At 52.4% G+C, this 18671-nt stretch overlaps 1 protein-coding gene across 1 annotated transcript in view; it reads right to left on the bottom strand.

Moving 5' to 3' along the window:
- RCOR1 (REST corepressor 1) overlaps positions 1 to 1969 on the bottom strand; it is a 105772-nt gene extending 103803 nt beyond the window's left edge. Inside the window, 3 exon segments of the mRNA XM_032482720.1 lie at positions 1248 to 1307; positions 1392 to 1562; positions 1565 to 1969. Of these exon segments, the coding sequence (XP_032338611.1) occupies positions 1248 to 1307; positions 1392 to 1562; positions 1565 to 1682 (349 nt within the window). The 5' untranslated portion in view covers positions 1683 to 1969.
- Between the last annotated feature and the right edge of the window lie 16702 nt (positions 1970 to 18671).

Below are 18671 nucleotides of genomic sequence, written 5' to 3'. Positions count from 1 at the left end.
AAGATGTGGGGGAAGGGGAAACTATCAAAAAAAACTAACATTAAATGTAAAGGGAACTTGGTGGTAGACAAACCTGGATGATTGACTACATATACTTTAAGAGATTTAAATCAACAGACCAAAATCTTGACTGCAAATATGGGAAAGGTCATTTATTTCCGGAGTGCCTAAGAGCTCACTCAGGGATCCCTATGTATTTTCACTTCAAAGAACACCCAGTTTCCTACTTTAATAACAGCTTAAGAGCACTTGCCCTTTTTAAGGACTAGATCCTTGCAATTTTCTGCTGTCATGTTTCCAAGAAAAGGCATTTATGCGTTTATTTTCTCAAATAAACTAGTATACAATCTACACAGAGAACCACCAGCTCTAAAGCCCTCCGACCAGGACTGTTAACTCCAGTTCTACAAGACTCTCTTTTGAATTTTATTTCTGAAATAAAACCCATGCACGTCCTCTCATTTTCCACGCCAACAATCTTTAAAGAGATTGTATAGATCTTATACAGATACAGGCTAGAATCTCACTGACGAATTCCTTTGTCTGATTGGATTTTTCTGGCACTTTAAATTTGCTTCCACACAGAATAGCAACGAGGGTAGCAAATGTTCCATTCTAGGACGTAGGAATTTCTTGGAGGTGGAAATCATTAGGCTAAACCCTCTGAAGGTTCTGTTCTTTCACAACTCCTTCCTTCAAAGGAAAAGAAAGAAAAAAGAAAAAAAAAGAAAGAAAGAAAGAGATACAAGCACATTTACAAATAGGTCCTAAAACCAAACTGCCACCAGCAAGCCTCTCTTCGCCGGGCAGGGCGCCCTCTGGGAAGCACACTTCTTTTATTAACTGGTTTCGGGGGCTCGTCATTCTAACGCTCTCGGGATGGGAGGGGAGTCCGGGGCCGGCCGAGGAGGAAGGGCATGGGGGGCAACCTTCAGGAGGGGAGACGCGGGTCCGAGGACGCTCACTCTCCGGCCCGGCCACCCCGACCCCAGGCCGGCACGGCTCGTGCGGACGTGGGAACGCCGGAGCCCCGGGCCAGGTATGGCCGCACCACGCCGCGGGGCGCAGGGGCCGGGGGCGACGGGGCCTTCCCTGGAGCAATGGCACGTCTGCGGACACGCTCACGAACGAGGTGTGCGTCCTCTCCTCGCTCTCCCCGCGGACCGCAGGACCCACACACACAAAAAGAAAGTTGTCCGACGGCTCTCCGCCCCCTCGGGCCGCCGGCCGGCCGGGGCGCTACTCACCGGGGTCGAAGTCGGGCACCACCGCCTGGTACTGGGGTCCGACCCGCATGCCGCCGCCACCTGCAGGGAAGCAGAGCACGGCGGTCAGTCAGCGGGCGCGCAGGGCGGCGGGCGCGGGGGCGGCGCGGGGAGGCTGCCACCTACCGTGCTCCTCGTCGCTGGACGAGCCCGAGCTGCCTTCCTCCCAGGAGTTGCTGCTGCTATTGCCATTGGGCGCCGCCGCCGCCAAACTTTTATTCTGCCCATTATTGGGGGCGGCGGCGGCTGAGGCGGAGGCGGCGGCGGCCGAGGCGGGGGCGGCGGCCGAGGCGGCGGCGGCGAGGCGGCGGCGGCCGAAGCGGCGGCGGCGGCGGCCGAGGCGGCCGCGCTGGCCGCGTTGTTCCTCCCTCGCCGCTTCCCTGAGACCTCGGGGCCCTTCTCCACCATGGCCGGCATCGGCGGGGGCCGGGGCCGGGCGAAAGTGGCGGGGACCCGCGGCTCCTGAGGAGGGGGCGCCGGGCCGGGGGAGGGTGTGCGGGCGGGCGCGGGGCCGGGCGGGCGCGGCCGGAGCCCGCGCGCGCGAGTTGGGGCTGGGGCGATCCTGGCGGGCGGAGCTCGGAGCCGCTTCAAGCCCCCAGCGCCGAGCCGAGCGCAACTTTCGCTCTCATCGCCGCCCGCACTTCACTGGCACTAACTACTCCGGGAGCATCGAGCGGGAGGGGAGGGGGCGGGGCCTGGGCGAGCGGGGGGAAGCCGCGCGCAGCCCAACCCGACGTGGGGTGGCTCCGCCCTCCGCGCGCTCCCATTGGCTCCTGCGGGATTTGGACGGCGAGCGGCAGCCGGGTTGGCTCCAAGCACCCGTCAGTCCGAGGGAGAGCGGGGAGGGGGAGGCTCCGGGCTTCCGTTGGTCAGGTTCGGTTGACGCGTATCGCCCGCTGTACGTGGTTTGAGGTTTGCAATCTCTCTACGCCCCATGATCCATTTCTCTAGGCAATAGCGAGGAGTTAACTGCCCTCCCCGCCCCCTCCTTCTGCCGGCCCCCCTTCACCTGCGCGCACCCCTCGCGGCCTCTGCCTCCACATTCTCCGAAGGGCTCCACTGAGAGTCCCATAGGTTTCGAAAAGAAAAATATACGCGACACGAGAACAGAAATTGAATGCGAGGTCGGGACTACTTTCCCCCTCGCGCGGAGGATTACATCTCACAGTTTGAATGGGTTCTATACAAAGAAGGGAAACTAATTGGAAGAAACTAATTGCGCCCCCACCTTTCCCAAGGGGTTTGGGGATGAATGGGCGCCAGGGGAGTCCTAGTGTAGAGGACAGGGCTCCCAGGTGACGGTCTCCCCTGGAGGGAAAGGAAGCGGTGCGGAAGCCCTGGGGTTTGGTGGGGCTTTCTGCTAATTGGGTGGGGGGAGGTTGGAAGTCACCGCAGTTGCCCGGGTTGCGGGGCGCGCCGCGCCTGCAAGGCCGGAGGGGAGGGTCCCGAGTGGCCCTTGCCCGGACGCGGAGTCGGGGCGTGAGGTCCCTGCCATCCCTGATGGCCTTTTAGAGAGCTGCGAAGGGGCCGAATTGTCCCGGGGGGAGGGGAGCACTTAAAAGATGGGAAGGAAGACTTCTAGAAATGGGCTGGGGTCCAGGAAGGGTAAAGAGGAAGACGCTATTTTCATCCTAAGCCTTTGCTAGGGGAGGAGGGTCAACTTCCTCTCAGGCAAGAGCCACTTTTCCGGATCTGTTCCCTGCCCTGCCTCCGCAACTCGACCCCAGGCACCCGATGAGGGAGAGGTCCACCCAGCCCAAGACATCCCTGCCCTGGAGAGTAACTACCCGCCGGCCCAGGGGCTGCTTTTATAGCTGTATAGGGGGATGGGAGAGTATGTGACTCCCCTGGAGGTCTGTATCTGCCCCACCCCCCAAAACTCCCCCCAAACAACGCGCTCTTCGTATGTAATTAGGAGGTGAGAGAAGGTCTATAAATGAATTTTTTTAATGCAAAGGATGGCTATTTTCCTTTTAAGTTACTTCAGACCTGAGCTTAATATGAGGACAGTTTACACCAGCTCTGGTTATAAATAGCTACAGGGAGAAATCTGGAGTTTTATGGTTTTAAAGCCTCAGTAAATAAGCAAGGTGTTCTCTACGTTTTCTGCAACATGAACCATCGTTATTACTTCAATGAAGTGACCATGCTCTCTTCTGACTACATGGCCTGTAAGAAAAAGGACTGGCAGCCCTCCCTATGGAGGAGCCCTGCCCCCACCAAGTTCAGATGTCTCAGCTCCCGGATTCCTATTAAAAAAAAAGAACACCCCTCTCCTTGGACAGCCCGGGTGGTACCAGTGTGTGGCCCTGGGATACTCCCGGACAGCTGGCCTGGGCAGGATGCAAACGGCAAAGCCACGGGTTAGAAACCAGAGGCAACATTCCCCAGGCTGAACCACCTGGTTGAGGGCCATGACTCATCTGGAGGTGAGCACTGCATGAGGAATGAGGTTAAGGGCACTCTGCCCTGCTCGCTTGGTGTCTATGAAATTATACCACCAGACTCTGGAAAGATGAGCCTACAAGGACACAAAGATGATAGAGTCATGTATTAGGGCAGCAAGGATGGCACACCACATCTGGTCACCAGCCTCACATATCAAATCCCAAGGTTAGAACTACTTCCTGGCTGTGTTATGGCTGTGGCTGCATCGCTGGACCATCCAATCATTAACTTTCTTCAACAAATATTTATTAACACCTAACATGTGCCAGGCCCAGTTCTAGTCTGACCCCAAAACCACACAGATGCAGTACTGGCCTTGACCCTCTCAGCTTCCTCATCTATAAAATACAGGTAATAGTACCTACCCTCTGGCCTGGTGGACTTTTTTTTTTTTTTTTTTTTTTTTTTGATGGAGGTACTGGGGATAGAACCCAAGACCTCATGCATGTTAAGCATGCACTCTACCACTGAGCTATTACCACCCACTGGTCTGGTGGATGTTTATAGCTTCCATCTAACCCTAACCCCAGCCCCTCTCCTTCCACCACAGGGAACCCTCCAACCTAAAGGAAACCCCCCTTCCGGCCCCTACCTGTTGTTTGGAGGATAAGGGGCTCCATACACAGCCCTTCTGATTGGGAATTTGTGATCTCAAACTTCAAACTGGCACTCCGTAGTCAGCAGCCCTGTCATGTTTCTCAGTGACTCTCTACCACCCTCTGAGACTAAGATATCACACCTTCTCTCCTCTCCTTACACCTCCCACAGCCCCTTCTGCCCTCACTCCGAGCCAACCATCTCACCTCAGTCTTTGGTGAGAAAAACCAAAGCCATCAGATGGCATGTCTCTCGTCTTCCAGTCCCTAAACTGACATCTCCCTGCCTGGCACCCACCTCCCCTTCAGGCTCTCCCACTCGAATCTTGATCTCAGGCATCCACCTCCTGCCGCCTTCCCCTTGCTGCTCTCCTGTGCCATCAACCTCTCTCTTCCCCCTTGGCTAGCATTTTCCAAAAGAGACAAAGAATTCTCCTTGCTCCCAAGCCCCCTTCTGTCTCCCGCCCATTTCTCTACTCCCCCCACAGAAAACACCAAAGACATGTCTATACCTGCCTTCTCCATTCCCTCCTTCCTAGTCTCTCCTCACCCTGCCCCAGCAGGGCTGCATTCCTCCTCTTAACTATTGCTAAGGTTACTCACAGCCTCCCTGCTGCCCAATCCAGAGGTCACTTATTGGTCTCACTGAACTTCTCAGCAGCACCTTAGCCCACACTCCTCCCACAGAAATTCTCTCACTTTCTCTGGACCTTGGGATGCCATGCTCACTTGGTTCTCCTCCTGCCTCACAGACCACTCCCACTCAGTCACCTGTGCAGCCTCCACCCCTTCCTTCCAAACTGCTGGGGTTCCTCCTGGGCCCCCTTCTCTGTGTGTCATAGGTGCTCATTAAATCTGCGGAGTGAGAAATAATGATGAGGAACACAGGCGGCCGTGGGTGCACAGAGCAGGAGCCAGTCTCAGTGAGGAGAGGCTTCCTGGCACAGGTGAGGTCTGCCTGACGTGAAATGTGCCCTATGAGTGGGGGCCTTTGGTTTTGTCAAGCCAGCATCTCCCTAGAGGCAGCACATCTGAAACATCCTCTTCCAGGTGGTTGGCTGGGGCAGTTCCACATCCCTGACCAGCACATGACCTGGGCCTGGCCAATCAGAGCACCCCAGACCTCTGACTACAGTGATTGGCTCTGCCATGGCCACATGACCTAGCCAGGCCAATCAAGGCCCTTTCTGAAACTTTCTCTGGAACTCTTAGGGCAGCACCTTCCTCTCTGCAATCAGGACTTAAGGATCTAAAGCCTGGAGCCTCCAAGGCAGGGCTGGGGCAGGCAGGACAGGTCCCCAGGGCTGGAAGCTGAAGGAGGTGTCTGCTCTCAGGCTGTGTGAAGTACAGCATGGGCTCCCCAGAGCTGGGGGCTCCCTTGCCCACCCCAGTTCAGGCCCTGTTCCAGGGAGCCCTGCCTAGCCCACCAGTCTGTGGGAAAAGGCCGGTTGAGTCCTGATGGAATCGTTTAACCTCTCCCCACTGCCCATACCCCACACCCCATAAGCCAGGCCTGAAATCCTGGCTGTTTAAATTGAGCAATTTGAGTTTCTGTTACAACCTGAAGAATCCTGAATGAGATGAATTATTAGGCATTAACCTGGAGCAGAACGAGGTAAAGGATATGCTGGCAGAGGAAATGGCACCTTCCCTTCTCCTGTGAAAGGCTTAATGATAATAGCTAATATCTTCAGGGTGTGACTGTCCCTGGTTCTGCTCTCAGTGCAGAAATCCAGAGCTCTGTCAGTCGTTCCAGTAATCCCATCCAGCAAACACGGTTATGACTGGCTCATCCACACCTTGTAGGTAAGGAAACCGAGATACTTGGAGGTGAAGTCATCCACCTGAACCACACCACCCGACTTGCCGGCAGGTCTCAGCCACAGAGCCCTGCAGCCACGTGCCTGGCCAGAGACCTAGGAACGCTGGGAGGACAAGGGGTGAGGATGTGAGCAAAATGCCTTGTCCAGTTCCACACATAGCGTTTCTGCTTCTTTTTTTTTTTTTTTTTTTGGTTTTAGTATTATTGTCAGATGGCTTTAGGAAATTCTGCTAGGGAAAGAATGGCTTCCCCAGAGCTGGAGACAGGCTGTGGGCTGGGCTGTGGAATGGCAGGAAAGCAGCCTGTCCTGGAGGGTTCCTTACCCCAAAAGGCTATAAAGAAACTGAGACTTGGGGCAGGAATTTTAGCCATCAGAGGAGTTCTTAGCCTGCAACCTGTGGATAAAGTTCAGAGGTACCATGAACCTGGGAGGGTAGTTACAGTTTTATTTAAATGAACCTTTAACTGAAATCTAGCATTTTCTTCAATTATGAATGTAGGCAGTACATTCATTGCTGGGACTCTGTCACCCATAGAAATCATGATACTGTCTCATCACAGCAGTCATTGGGAGGGATCTCAGAACAGTATGTACACTCATCTCCCCAAATCACAGAAGATACTAGACCTGCCGCCAGATCTTTTTACTTATTGTGTTAATAACCCAAGAAAAACTCAAGATGGATCATATACTTAACTGTAAGAGCTAAAACTATAACACTCTTAGGAGAAAACACAGGAGCAAATCTTCACTTTGCAAGGGGTGACCGTGAGTTAAGCAAAGGCTTCTTAAATACAATTCCAAAAGCATAAGGAACAGAAGAAATAGGTAAATTGGACTTCATCAAAATTTAAATTTTTTGTTTTTGTTTTGCAAATGATACCATCAAGAAAGTGAAAAGAATCTACTGTATAGCACAGGGAACTATATTCAAGTTGTTGTAATGAGCCATAATGGAAAAGAAACTGAAAACATACATGTATATATGTATGCATATGTGTAACTGAATCAGTTTGCTGTACACCTGAATCTAACATTGTAAATCGACTACACTTCAATAAAAAATATGAATAAAAAATAAACAAAAAGAAACTAAAAAGACCATCCACACAATGGGAGACAATATTTGCAAATCATGCCTGATAAATGACTTTATCTAGAATATGTAAGAATTCTCACAACTCAAAAATAAAAGATGAATAAACCAATTTTTTAAAGGGTAAAGTATCAGAATAAACATTTCTCCAAAGAAGGTATACAAATGACTGATCAGTTTACATGAAAAGATGCTCAACATTGGCCACCAGGGAAATGAAAATCAAAACTGCAATGAGGGGGAGGGTATAGCTCAGTGATAGAGCGTGTGCTTAGCATGCATGCAGTCTTGGGTTCAATCCCCAGTACCTCCATAGAAACATAATAAATAAATAAACAAATAAACCTAATTACTTCCCCCCCTAAATAAGTAAATAAATATTTTTTAACTGCAATGAGATACCACCAGGTATCCTACCCCACTAGTGTGGCTGCAATAAAACAGAGTGGTAATAACAAGTATTGGCAAGGATGTGAAAAAGTTGAAACCCTCATACACTGCTGGTGGAAATATGAAATGATGCATCTGCTTTGAAAAATAATCTGGCAGTTCCTCAAAAGGTTAAACATAGGTTACCATATGACCCAGCAATCCCACTCTTAGATATATAACCAAAAGAATTGAAAACGTATGTCACACAGAAACTTGTGCACAAATGCTCATAGCCATGTTATTCACAAAAGCCAAAAAGTGGAAACAGCTCAACATCCATCAGTTGATGAATGGATAAACAAAATATAGTCTATCCTTAAGATGGAATATTATTCAGCCATAAAAGAGGAATGGAGTACTAACGCATGCTACCTGAAAAGCATTATGTTAAAATGAAAGAAGCCGATCACAAAAGCCCACGTAGTATCTGATTCCATTTATATAAAATGTCCAGAATCAGCAAATGTATAGAGACAGAAAGAAGACTGTTAGTAGCCAGGGGCTGGGAGAGGAGGGGACTAGGGAGTGACTGCTATGGGTATGGAGTTTCTTTTTGCGGCGATTAAATGTTCTAAAATTGATTGTAGGGGTGGTTGCCCAACTCTGTGAATAGACTACAAACCACTGAAGTGTAAATTCTAAATGGGTACATCGTGTGGCATGTGAATTTTGTTTCAATAAAGCTGTTTTCAGTAAGCCTCACACAGTCGATGCTGTGATGAAATTCTGACTCCCCTAGAAGGCCAGGGCCAGTGTGGGGACCACAGGAAGGCCACGTGAGGCTCCTGTCTCACAGGTCCCTGCTTGGTCAGGTCCCCATTGTGCGTATGTCAGCCCCATGTCGAGTCTTGCAGCCTCAACCCTCCATTACAGATGAGAGACAGGTGCCAAGCCCGAGGCCAGCATCAGGGTAGGACTTGGGAGCAGAAGTATCAGGCCCGGGCCCTTTCCTGGCCAGTTCTCCCTGCTCTTCCTTTAAGTGCCTTCAGGAACGTTTCGCTCATTATCTATGAAGCCTCCCCAAGAGAATGTGGGAGATGGTCACAGGCCTGGGATGAGTGTGGGGCCTCCCAGGGTGACTCCCTCAAGGGGCCACAGGTCTGCGGGAGGACCAACTGAGACAGTCCCCACCCCAGGCCTAAGGGTGGCCGAGGAAAGTCTCCCCGCTGGAGCCCAGCGGTCCTCTGGCCCCAGATCTGTCTCAAGACTCCCCACTTATGAGGATTTCCCTTCCTGGGGTCGTCTGGGGCTTGCTGCTCCCACCAGGCCACGTGGCCCACTCGTCCTTCCTGACTCAGCTGACAGGTCACCTCTTCCAGGGAGCCCTTCTGAACTCCCTGGCCACCTGAGGCCCCTGTCCCAGCCCAGGTTCCCCCTTCTGGCACCGACCATGATTGTAAAGATCTACATGTGGCCCTGTCTTTCTCTCCCAGTGGAAAGTAAACTCCATGAGGCCTCTCTGTGGTCCCGTGGTCGGAGAGCCTCACTCGCAGCAGAGGCTCGTTAAATCACCACAGCTGACTGTCATGGAGTCAGGCTGGGACACTTCAACAAAACCCGCGTCAGAGTGTAAACACGTGGCCGGGAAAGAAATACTGAGCACAGCACTGGCCTCCCAGTAGCCCCCGGGGTGGCAGATGCCGGCTTTCAGGCTGCAACCCTGCTGCACCCAGACATTCAGACCCTCAGAGAGCTGAGGGCTCCTCTCTCATCTAGAAACCGCCCTCCAGCCTGTGGTTTCCTGTTTGAGGACCCACCCCTTATCTGCAGGAGTGACAGTGGGAGTGACCACCTCCTCCCCACCCTACAGGACGCTGTGTCAGAAAAAGGCACACCAGCTACACTGCCCCTGAGACAGATGGATGGACAGAGGAGAAGGATGGCCCCGGCAGGTGGGGGGGTAGTGCTGAGAGCTCTTTTAACATTTAGTCCCAGGGACAGGTCACCGCCCTAGATGCCAGGCTCAGCAGAGCCACGAGGGGCCTTCTCCCGGGCAGGGCAGAGCAGGATCCCTGGGCTGTGTCTGCTCCTCTCCCGACTTGCCTGTGGGACAGCATCGCCCCTGCACAGGCCAGCAGGAGATGATCTTTGAAACCTGGACCAGATCACGCCCTTCCAGGCTTATAACCCCCAGTGCCTCCCCACTGAGGATAAAATTCAAAGCCCTCCTCAGCTAACTCCAGGCCCCCCGGGATAGGCCCCCATCTCTCTCCCAGAGCTCCACTCCCTGCCTCCCCCTCACCTCCTGTGGCCTTTGCACAGGCTGTTTCTTGGACTGAAATAACTTTCCCTCGGGCCTTCACTAGCCACCTCCACCTCATTTAGACTTAGCTCTCCTCAGGAAAGCGCCCCAGCCATCCCCCCTCCCTGCAGCCCCGTCTCAGCCTTATCTCAGCGTCAGTTATGGCTTTGTCCTCCTTAGTTATCACTCACTCGCTGGCTCCACCTTGGCACCGGGGCCTGTCTGTCTGTCCTGCTCATGGCGTGCTCAGCCCTGGCTGGTGTCAAATACAGCTCAGTGATGTTCTTGTGGTAGCCCCGTCAGGGGAGGGCTGCTGGGGTGATGCAGGGACAGGCGAGGCCTGGCAACGGCCATGTGACCGCTTGCACTGGAAGGACTCCCATGGCTCAAGGGCAGGACTCAGCCAAAGCCCCTCCTTGGCACTCCCACCCTCTCACCCGGCCTTCCTCCCCTACAGCCGGAGCATCCATCCCCCTCCTGGCCTAGAACACGTGGGCCTCAGTAAAGTTCTGGAGTTCTGTTTGGGCAGACCAGGAGGGAGGCATTCTTTTAGGTGGGGGGACAGCACGAATACCATCAGGGCCATTTTACCAAATGCCTGACTTTATCAGAGCCAGTGGAGGGACTGGGCAGACCTGGGCCAGCCCTGCTCCATCTCCTGGCAGGGGTCCTCCACGTGTTTAGGCCTCCCTGTCCCTGCTTCCCCTCTGAGGAGGGGGTGAAGCCAGTCCCCAAGGGCTGCTTCAAAAATCTCAGAGGTTCTTAGAAGGAATGGAAAGAGGGTGGGTGGAGCCAACTGATTTACCTTCAGTCCTGCCCCCAGTCCCACCAAAAAGAAAACAAAGGGATGAAAACAAGAGCAGCAAAATCTCAGAGGCCAAAAATCAGACAGGTGAGTGACCACTGACTTCACCAACTAGAGAGCGCTGGTTCCCAGTCCAGCGGTGGGGAAAGCTGAGAGGCAGTCACTGACCACGCAGACCCCCAAGGTCTCCACGCGGTGGGCACCGGGCCCCTCTGCACCATGGGAAGTGGGCTCCCTACTTCCTGGTGTATTTAAGGGTCGTCATGACAACCTGACGAAGTAGCATGGGAGACTCTGCGACTCAAGGTCGCACAACTGGCCAAGAATGGAGGGACCAAGGCAAAGAAAGGAAGGAGCTAGATACAGACACAGCTACAGCGTGGATGGACCTTGAAAATAAGACACTGCGTGAAAGAAACAGGCCCTCAAAGCTCACAGAGTGTCTGAGTCCACTTACATGAAATGTCCCGAACAGGCAAGTCCACAGAGACGGAAAGCAGACTTGGGTTGGCAGGGGCAGGGGAAGGAGGGAGGAGGAGTGACTGTTCATGGGGATGGGGTTTCCTGCCGGATCAGGGTGATAAAAAGGTTCCCCAATAGGTAATAGAGGTGATTGCACAACACTGTGACTGTAGAGTGCCACTGAGCTGTACACTTCAAAATGGCAACAACGATAACCTTTATGTTATGTGTGTTTCAACCCACACGCAAGAACAGAGGGACCAAAGCTGGAGCCCAGCCTTCGAATGCAAGGCCAGGGCTCACCTGTAGGACCAGAGAGGATGGCGGGGCAGGCAATGGGCTGGGAGGGCAGCCCTGTGTCTAGACACCTGTGGGCCCTGAACTCCGTCCTTGGCATTCCTGCCCCCAGCTCTGGTCTAAAGGACAAGCCTGGCTCCCCGGGCTATGTCTCACAGTCCCAGCGGAGGGAGAGGTCTGTGCTGGCGAGGCCTGAGTGTCGGGCATGACTGCTGTAATAGTGAAACAAACACCCTGGGCTGAGCAGCCCCCAGGCGCTCCCGGGGTGGGAGATGCTGCTATGACTGTCTGCCCTCGGCCTCCTCTCTTGCTCGCCCCATGGTGAGCTCAGGCCAGCTCATGGCTCTAAGTAACACCTCTGCTCCAGTGACTCCCAAATCTGTGTCTCCAGCTGAAACTGGCCCCTCAGCTCCAGCTGCCTGCTCCAGTCTGCCCAGGGCTGTCCAGTGGGCACCACAGGTGTCACACCACCAAGGCCCACCTGGGGGCATCACCTCTTCACCACGTGCTTACATCAAACCGTGGAGGCGCCTTCTCTGGGGTCTCTCCTCCTCAAACTCCACACCCGACGTCTGCTCTGCCTCCGGACACATGTGGCATCCAGCCTCCTCCACCCTGTGGAGCCCTGTCACCTGTCAGCTGGGTTGTTATACCTGGTCTCCCTGCTCCTGCCACTGACCTACTGGCACCAGAGAGATATGGCTAAAACGGAAACCAGATCATGTCATCCCCCAATTCTAAACCCTCTGACAGCTCCTACTCAGAACAAAAACAGAGGCTTTCTAGTGGCTTCCAAGCAGGCCCCAGTGACCTCTTGGACACTGCCTTATCATCTTGCCTTCTCTGTGTCACCACCTGGGTCTAGGCCCATTGGCCTGCCTGCTGATCCTCAAACAAACCAAGCATGTCCAGACCTCAGAGCCTTTGCAGCTGCTGTTCTCTGTGCCAGGAATGCTCTTCACCTAGAGACCTTGTCAGATCACCCCTCACCTCCTTTAGTTCTGATCGCCCTTTGGAAATAGCCACACTCGGCCTAACACACTTTTACTTTGCATCTGTCACCAGCAAGTGTATTTTATTGATTTGTCCTGTCTGGCTCTGCCTTAGGATGGCAGCCTCTTGTGCTGGTCTGTTCACTCTTGTCTCTCCAGAATCTAAGCAGTGCAAGGCACACAGTGGGCTTCCATAAAGATCTGAGAAATGAATGAACTTTTTAGGGTGAGGAAATGGGGCCCAGAGGGGCAGAGTGACACAACTGTGACCAGCATACCAGGGTGTCCTCCAGGCCTCTCTCCCGAGCTCCCAGATCCTCCCAGCTCCCAGTGCTTGGTATTTTGGTTAGTATCCACCCGGATGCAAGACGGAGTGTTCTCACAGCATCTTCTTGCTGAGAAGGCAAATATTCAAAAATACTTTGACAATGACATTCTCCACTTCCCCGAGGCTGTGTAAGATGCCAAAAATGATGTGACTAATTAGCGGCACTGACTCCCCACACATCCTGGCATCTGTGTCTCCCAGGGGAGGGCACAGTGGCCAAGACTCTCCAGGCACCACCAGGGGACCCCCAGGGGAGAGGGCAACGGGGCCTTGAGCCCGGGCCAGAAGTGGCTGCACCTCTGGCTGCCTGAGGACCCTGGGCCTGTCCCTGTGCCTCTCTGGCCTCAGTTTCCCCATGTGTAAAACAAGAGGGCTCTCGCCTCAGATTCAGGCCCAGAAGTTACCTGCTGCAGGATGCGTCCACGCCAGGTCCCAGAGCGCAGGGCTGATGCACCACGTGCAGGTGCTGGTGAGGTCTAAGCAGTTCCTTCAGCACAGTCTCAGACACCTGAGCCCCTCTCACCCAAACCTGCTCCCGGCCTCCTTCACTCTCCACGTCAGCACCACACACCTTGAGCATCCCACTGCTCTGGGTGCTGGGGATACAGCGGCAGGATTCTCCACCAAGGTCAGCTCTCTCCTGGTCACAGTCCCCTTGAGCCCCGGCTTTATTTGATCCTCACAGCAACCCCAGGAGGCTTCCAGCACAGGGGTTATTGCTCCTATTTGTCACATGTGGAAAGTGAGGCCCCAGTGGAAGAAGTGACTTGTTCCAGATCCCACAAGAAGCTGGGTGGGCAGAATCAGAACTTGAACCCGGGTCCTCTGACTGCTGGCCCAGGACTTTCTTTTTTCTTTTTTAATTAAAGTACAGTCAGTTACAATGTGTCAATTTCTGGTGCACGGCACAGCGTCCCAGCCATGCATACATATACATGTATTCCTTTCCTTATTCTTTTTCATTAAAGGTTATTACAAGGTATTGACTGTAGTTCCCCATGCTACAAAGAAGAAAGTTGTTTTCTATTTTTATATACAGTGGTGAACATTTGTAAATCTCAAACACCCAAATTTATCCCTTCCCACCCTCTTTCCCCCAGTAAACATAAGATTGTTTACTATGTCTGCAAGTCTGTTTCTATTTTATAGATGCGGTCATTAGTGTCCTCTTTATTTTATTTTATTTTTGATTCCACGTATGAGTGATAACATATGGTATTTTTCTTTCTCTTTCTGGCTTACTTCATTAGAATGACGATCTCCAGGTCCATCCATGTTGCTGCGAATGGCATTATTTTATTCTTTTTCATTGATAAGTACTATTCCATTGTATAAACATACCACAACTTCTTTATCCAGTCATCTGTCGATGGACATTTAAGTTGCTTCCATGTCCTTGGCCCAGGACTTTCATCTGGACAATTCCAAGGAGCACCAAGATGGGGCCTCAAAAGCTGAGAAGGGCCCCCTTATTCTCACTCACAGACAGAGGGACCCAAGCTCAGCTCACAGACTCCACTCCCAGGGGCTGTGGAGAATGGCCAGAGGGGCTGGACCTCGCCAGGACCAAGGTGGGAGCTAGATCAACCCAAACATCAATTTCAGCAAGCCACTCCTTGGTTCCAGAACCTTCCACGGCTCCTGCTGCTGGGCTGCACCAAGCCTACTTCCCTAGCAGCACCCTGAAGCCCCACTTCTGTCCCTTGTCACCTTCCACCCAGCTGCAGCAGATGGGTCCTCAGGTCCTCCAGGTTCCAAACTCATCCTCACCTTGGCACCTTTGCCGGGGCTGGGATCCCCACGTAGACCACCCCTCACCTAGTCCTCCTTTCCTCAGCAGCCCTTACTCCACGCCATGTCTCCCTCCCTGGAGGTCAGAATTGCGGAGAACAAGGTCCCCACCCTCCAGAAGCTCATGGCCTAGATGGGGAAACAAATATGTCTATGAAAAATCAGAATACAGTGAGGTCAGGGCAACTTTAGAGAGAAGGCGCCAGCAGCAATGGCAGCTTCTGACTCTACCTGGGTCGAGAGAGGCCATAGTTTCCCAAACCGAGAAGAGCTGGAAGGACATTCCCAGCAGGGGGAACAGCCTGTGCAAATGCCCCAGGAATGAAAGAATATCACCCACCATGCCCCAGCCTGGGCTCTTTGTGGAGATGTGGTGGCAGGTGAGGCACTTCAAGCCCAGGAAGGGTCCTGAATGCCAGTCGAAGGTGTCGGGTTATCGGGAGGCGCTAACTACCAACCCTGGGCCAGGCCAGCCTGCCACTGGGTTTTGCACAGCCTGTGAGCTAAGAATGGTTTTACTCTTTTAAATGGTTGGAAAAAATCAAAAGAAAAAGACTATCCTGTTGACACAGGAGTGTTACATGAAATTCAAGTTTCAGTGTCTATAAATAACATTTGTTGGAAGAGAGACACGCCCACTTGTTTACACATCACGTGCGGCAGCTTCTGCACTGCAACAGCAGAGTTGAGTAGTTGGTTCATAGGGTCCACAAAGCCTAAAATACTTGCTATCTGGTGCTTTCCAAAAACTTTGCCCACCCCTGCTCTAGGAAGTGGCTACCAGGCAAGGCAGTGTTTTCCAAAGAGGATTCTAGGGAGATGCTCTGGGAGAAAAGAGTTCCCCAGTTGAATAAATCTGGGCTGCTCTGCCTGCTGCAACCCACTCCCTCCAGAGAGGGACAGTGAAAAATAGTACAATAAAGACACTGAGAAGTCCTGCAGGAAAGAACCTTATTTAACTGCTGTGAGTCATTAGAGGTGTTTGGACATTTGAATCCTCTCCTTCCCGGCCCACGGGAGGACTGCATATCTCCTTGGAGTTAGGCGTGCCTGGGTGACTCCCTTTGCCACTGAGATGTGAGTGGAAGTGACATGTATTCTCTCTGAGTGGAAGCTTTAAGAGCCAGTGGGTGACTCAATACTTCCTTTTCCTCTTCTCAATGCCATGGCAACCAGTGTAGCTCCATCAGCCTGGGTCTTGGAGTGAGAACACTTGGAGCAGAGACCCTGCCAGCCTTGATGGACATGAGGCAAGAGCAAGAAAATGTTCCCTGCCGTGCTGTGCCACTCACAGACGGATGGGGTGGAGGGACATACAGGAAATCTATACCTTCCACTTGATTTGGTTGTGAACCTAAAATATAAAGTCTAATTTTTAAAAAGTAGGGGAGGGTATAGCTCAGAGGTAGAGTGTGTGCTTAGGGTGCACAAGGTCCTGGGTTCAATCCTCAGTAACTCCTCTAAAAATAAATAAACTTAATTACCTCCCCCCAACAAATCAATAAATAAATGAACCTAATTATCCTTCCCCCCAAAACAGGCAGAGGATCTGAATAGACATTTCTCCACAGAAGACATGTAAATGGCCAGTAAACACATCAAAAGATGCTCACCATCATTAGCCAGGAGGGGAATGCAAATCAAAACCACAAGGAAATCCCACACCCAGAAGGATGGCTGTCATCCGAAAGACGGACAGTAACAAGTGTTGGCAAAGACTTGGAGACGCTGGAACCCTCAGACACTGCTGGTGAGAAGATAAAATAGTGTAGCCACTTCAAAAAGCATTCTGGCAGTTGCTCAAAAAGTTAAACATAGAATTACTGTAAGACCCAGAAATCACACTTCTAGGTCTACACCCAGAAATATGAAAACACATGTCCACATGAAAATTTGTATACAGATGGTCATAAAAGCATTACTTATAATAGCTACAAAGTAGAAACAACTTATTGTCCATCAACTGATGAAAGGATGAACAAGATTATGGTCTATCCATATGACGGAATATGATTTAATCATTAAAAGGAATGAAGTACACCATGGGTTAATGTGGAAAACATTATGCTAAGAGAAAGAAATTAGTCACAAAAAGCCGCATCAAAGGTTCCATTTTTACAAAATATCCAGAATAGAGAATGCTACGGAGGCAGAAAGATTACTAGTTGCCAGGAGCTGGCAGGAGGGGGTTAATGGAGACTGATTTCTAATGGGTGCCAGGTTTTTAGGAGGTGATGAAAATGTTCTAAAGTTGTTTGTGGTCATGGCTACACAGCTGAATGAATACACTAACTGAGTTGTACATTTTTAAATGGGGAATTTTATGGTATCTCAATAAACCTGATATAAAAAAATCTGTAGGCAATTAAAAAAAAAAGATCCAGGGATTGTTTGTTGTTGTCACATATCCCAGCCCATCCTGTATGACAAAACTAGAAAGAGGAGCTGACTGGCTGAGACCGCACAGCTAGTGGGCAGTAGGTGTGGCCACCCACCCCATGCCTCAATCCCTTTACAGCGGGGACACTGACCTTGGAGAGTCCCAGGCCCAGGGTGGCCCAGTGGTCTGCAAGAGCTCCTGGGTGACAGCATGACAGCCCCCCTCTAACCCACCTGTCTCACCCTGCAGGGCAGCTGTAGCTTCCTAGAGAGACTGATTGCCCGGCAGCTGCCACACAGGGGTCCCCAAATATAACTGAACCCGATGATGTCCCAGTTCTGCCAAAGACACAGAGCCACTCTTCACTCAGGCTCGGCCTGGGGCGGAGGAGTCACAGCCGTGCACAGAGCCCCTTCCCAGGCAGCTTCCCAGGGCTGCCGCACACACAGGACAGGTGGGCCCACTGCTTAGGTGGCTCCAGTCCCCTGAGTACGTGATTCATTCATTCATGCATGCATGCATTCATTCATTCATTCATCCAGGGCGTGTTCCATGCCATCCTGAGCTGGGTCCTGGGACTGGCACTGCTACACCCAACACCCCCTGGTCCTGAAGGCCTCTACACCACTCACTTAGCCTCTGCCAGACCCTCCAGTCCAGCCCCCAGGTGTGTGACCGTGCCCCAACCCAGCACCAAGCCTTGGACAACTCCTAGCCATTTCCAGGCAAAAGGGAAGCTCCTCAGCCTGGCATCTGAGCCCCTCATGGTCTGGTCGGCCTCTCCCTCACGTGAGTGCCCGGGGCTCCTGAAAAAGGAACCTGATCCCAAGTTGTTCCCAGAATGGCCCCCTGCTTGATCCCATCCCTCCTCTGGGTTCACTGCATTCCCTCGCCTGGAATGCCCTTCCCTGGCTTGTCTGGACAGTCTAAGTCCCTGCTGCTGGACGATGGGCGGGACGGAAAAGGGGGAGCAGAGAGGCCCCTGGCTCTGCGTCCAGCTGGAGAAGGGGGGGCACAGAGGACAAGGAGATGGTAACCAAGGCTCTACTAGTCAGAGTTAACCCAGTGGAGCTCTTGCCAAGTGCCTCCATGGACTAACTCACTGATTCCCATGAAGTCATCATCCGTCATTGTCCCCTTTCTGCCCAGGAATAATCTGAAGCCCGGAGGGAGAAGTGACCTGCTCAGTGTCACTTGGGTGAGAAAATGGCAGAGACTTGAACCCAAGGAGCCAGACCCTAGTACTGCCATCTAAATCTCAGTGTCATTTTCCCCCACCTAAGGGAGCTGCCCTTGGCTGCGGCCCCAGCCCTGGCTCTATGGACAGCCTCGGGCCCCATTTACTGTTCCAGGGCCTATTTCCCCATCTGCACCACGGGGAGGATGAATCTGTCTTTTCCTACCCAGAGGATACTTCGTTCCGCAAATACGCCAGGCCCCGCTCTCCGGGTACCAGCCCAGCATGAGCACTGGGACCTAAAGGGACAGAGACATTGTCCCCAAACAGAGAGGTGTCCTCTCCCTGGCTGTTGGGGGAGACAGACCAGTAAAGGGATTGTGACAACAGGGTGGGTAGGGTGCTGTCTGGGTGAATATGGGGCTGGAGGAGGGGACATGTGAACAGAGAAGTGAAGAAAATTCGAGGTTTGCCAGGCAGACAAGGGTGGGAAGGGCATTCCAGGCATTGGGAAGAGTCTGTGCAAAGGCAGAATGG

The sequence above is a fragment of the Camelus ferus genome, chromosome 6 (assembly GCF_009834535.1).
Source record: "Camelus ferus isolate YT-003-E chromosome 6, BCGSAC_Cfer_1.0, whole genome shotgun sequence".
Taxonomy (NCBI): Eukaryota; Metazoa; Chordata; class Mammalia; order Artiodactyla; family Camelidae; genus Camelus; species Camelus ferus.
This window is presented reverse-complemented; position numbering and strand designations above follow the sequence as displayed.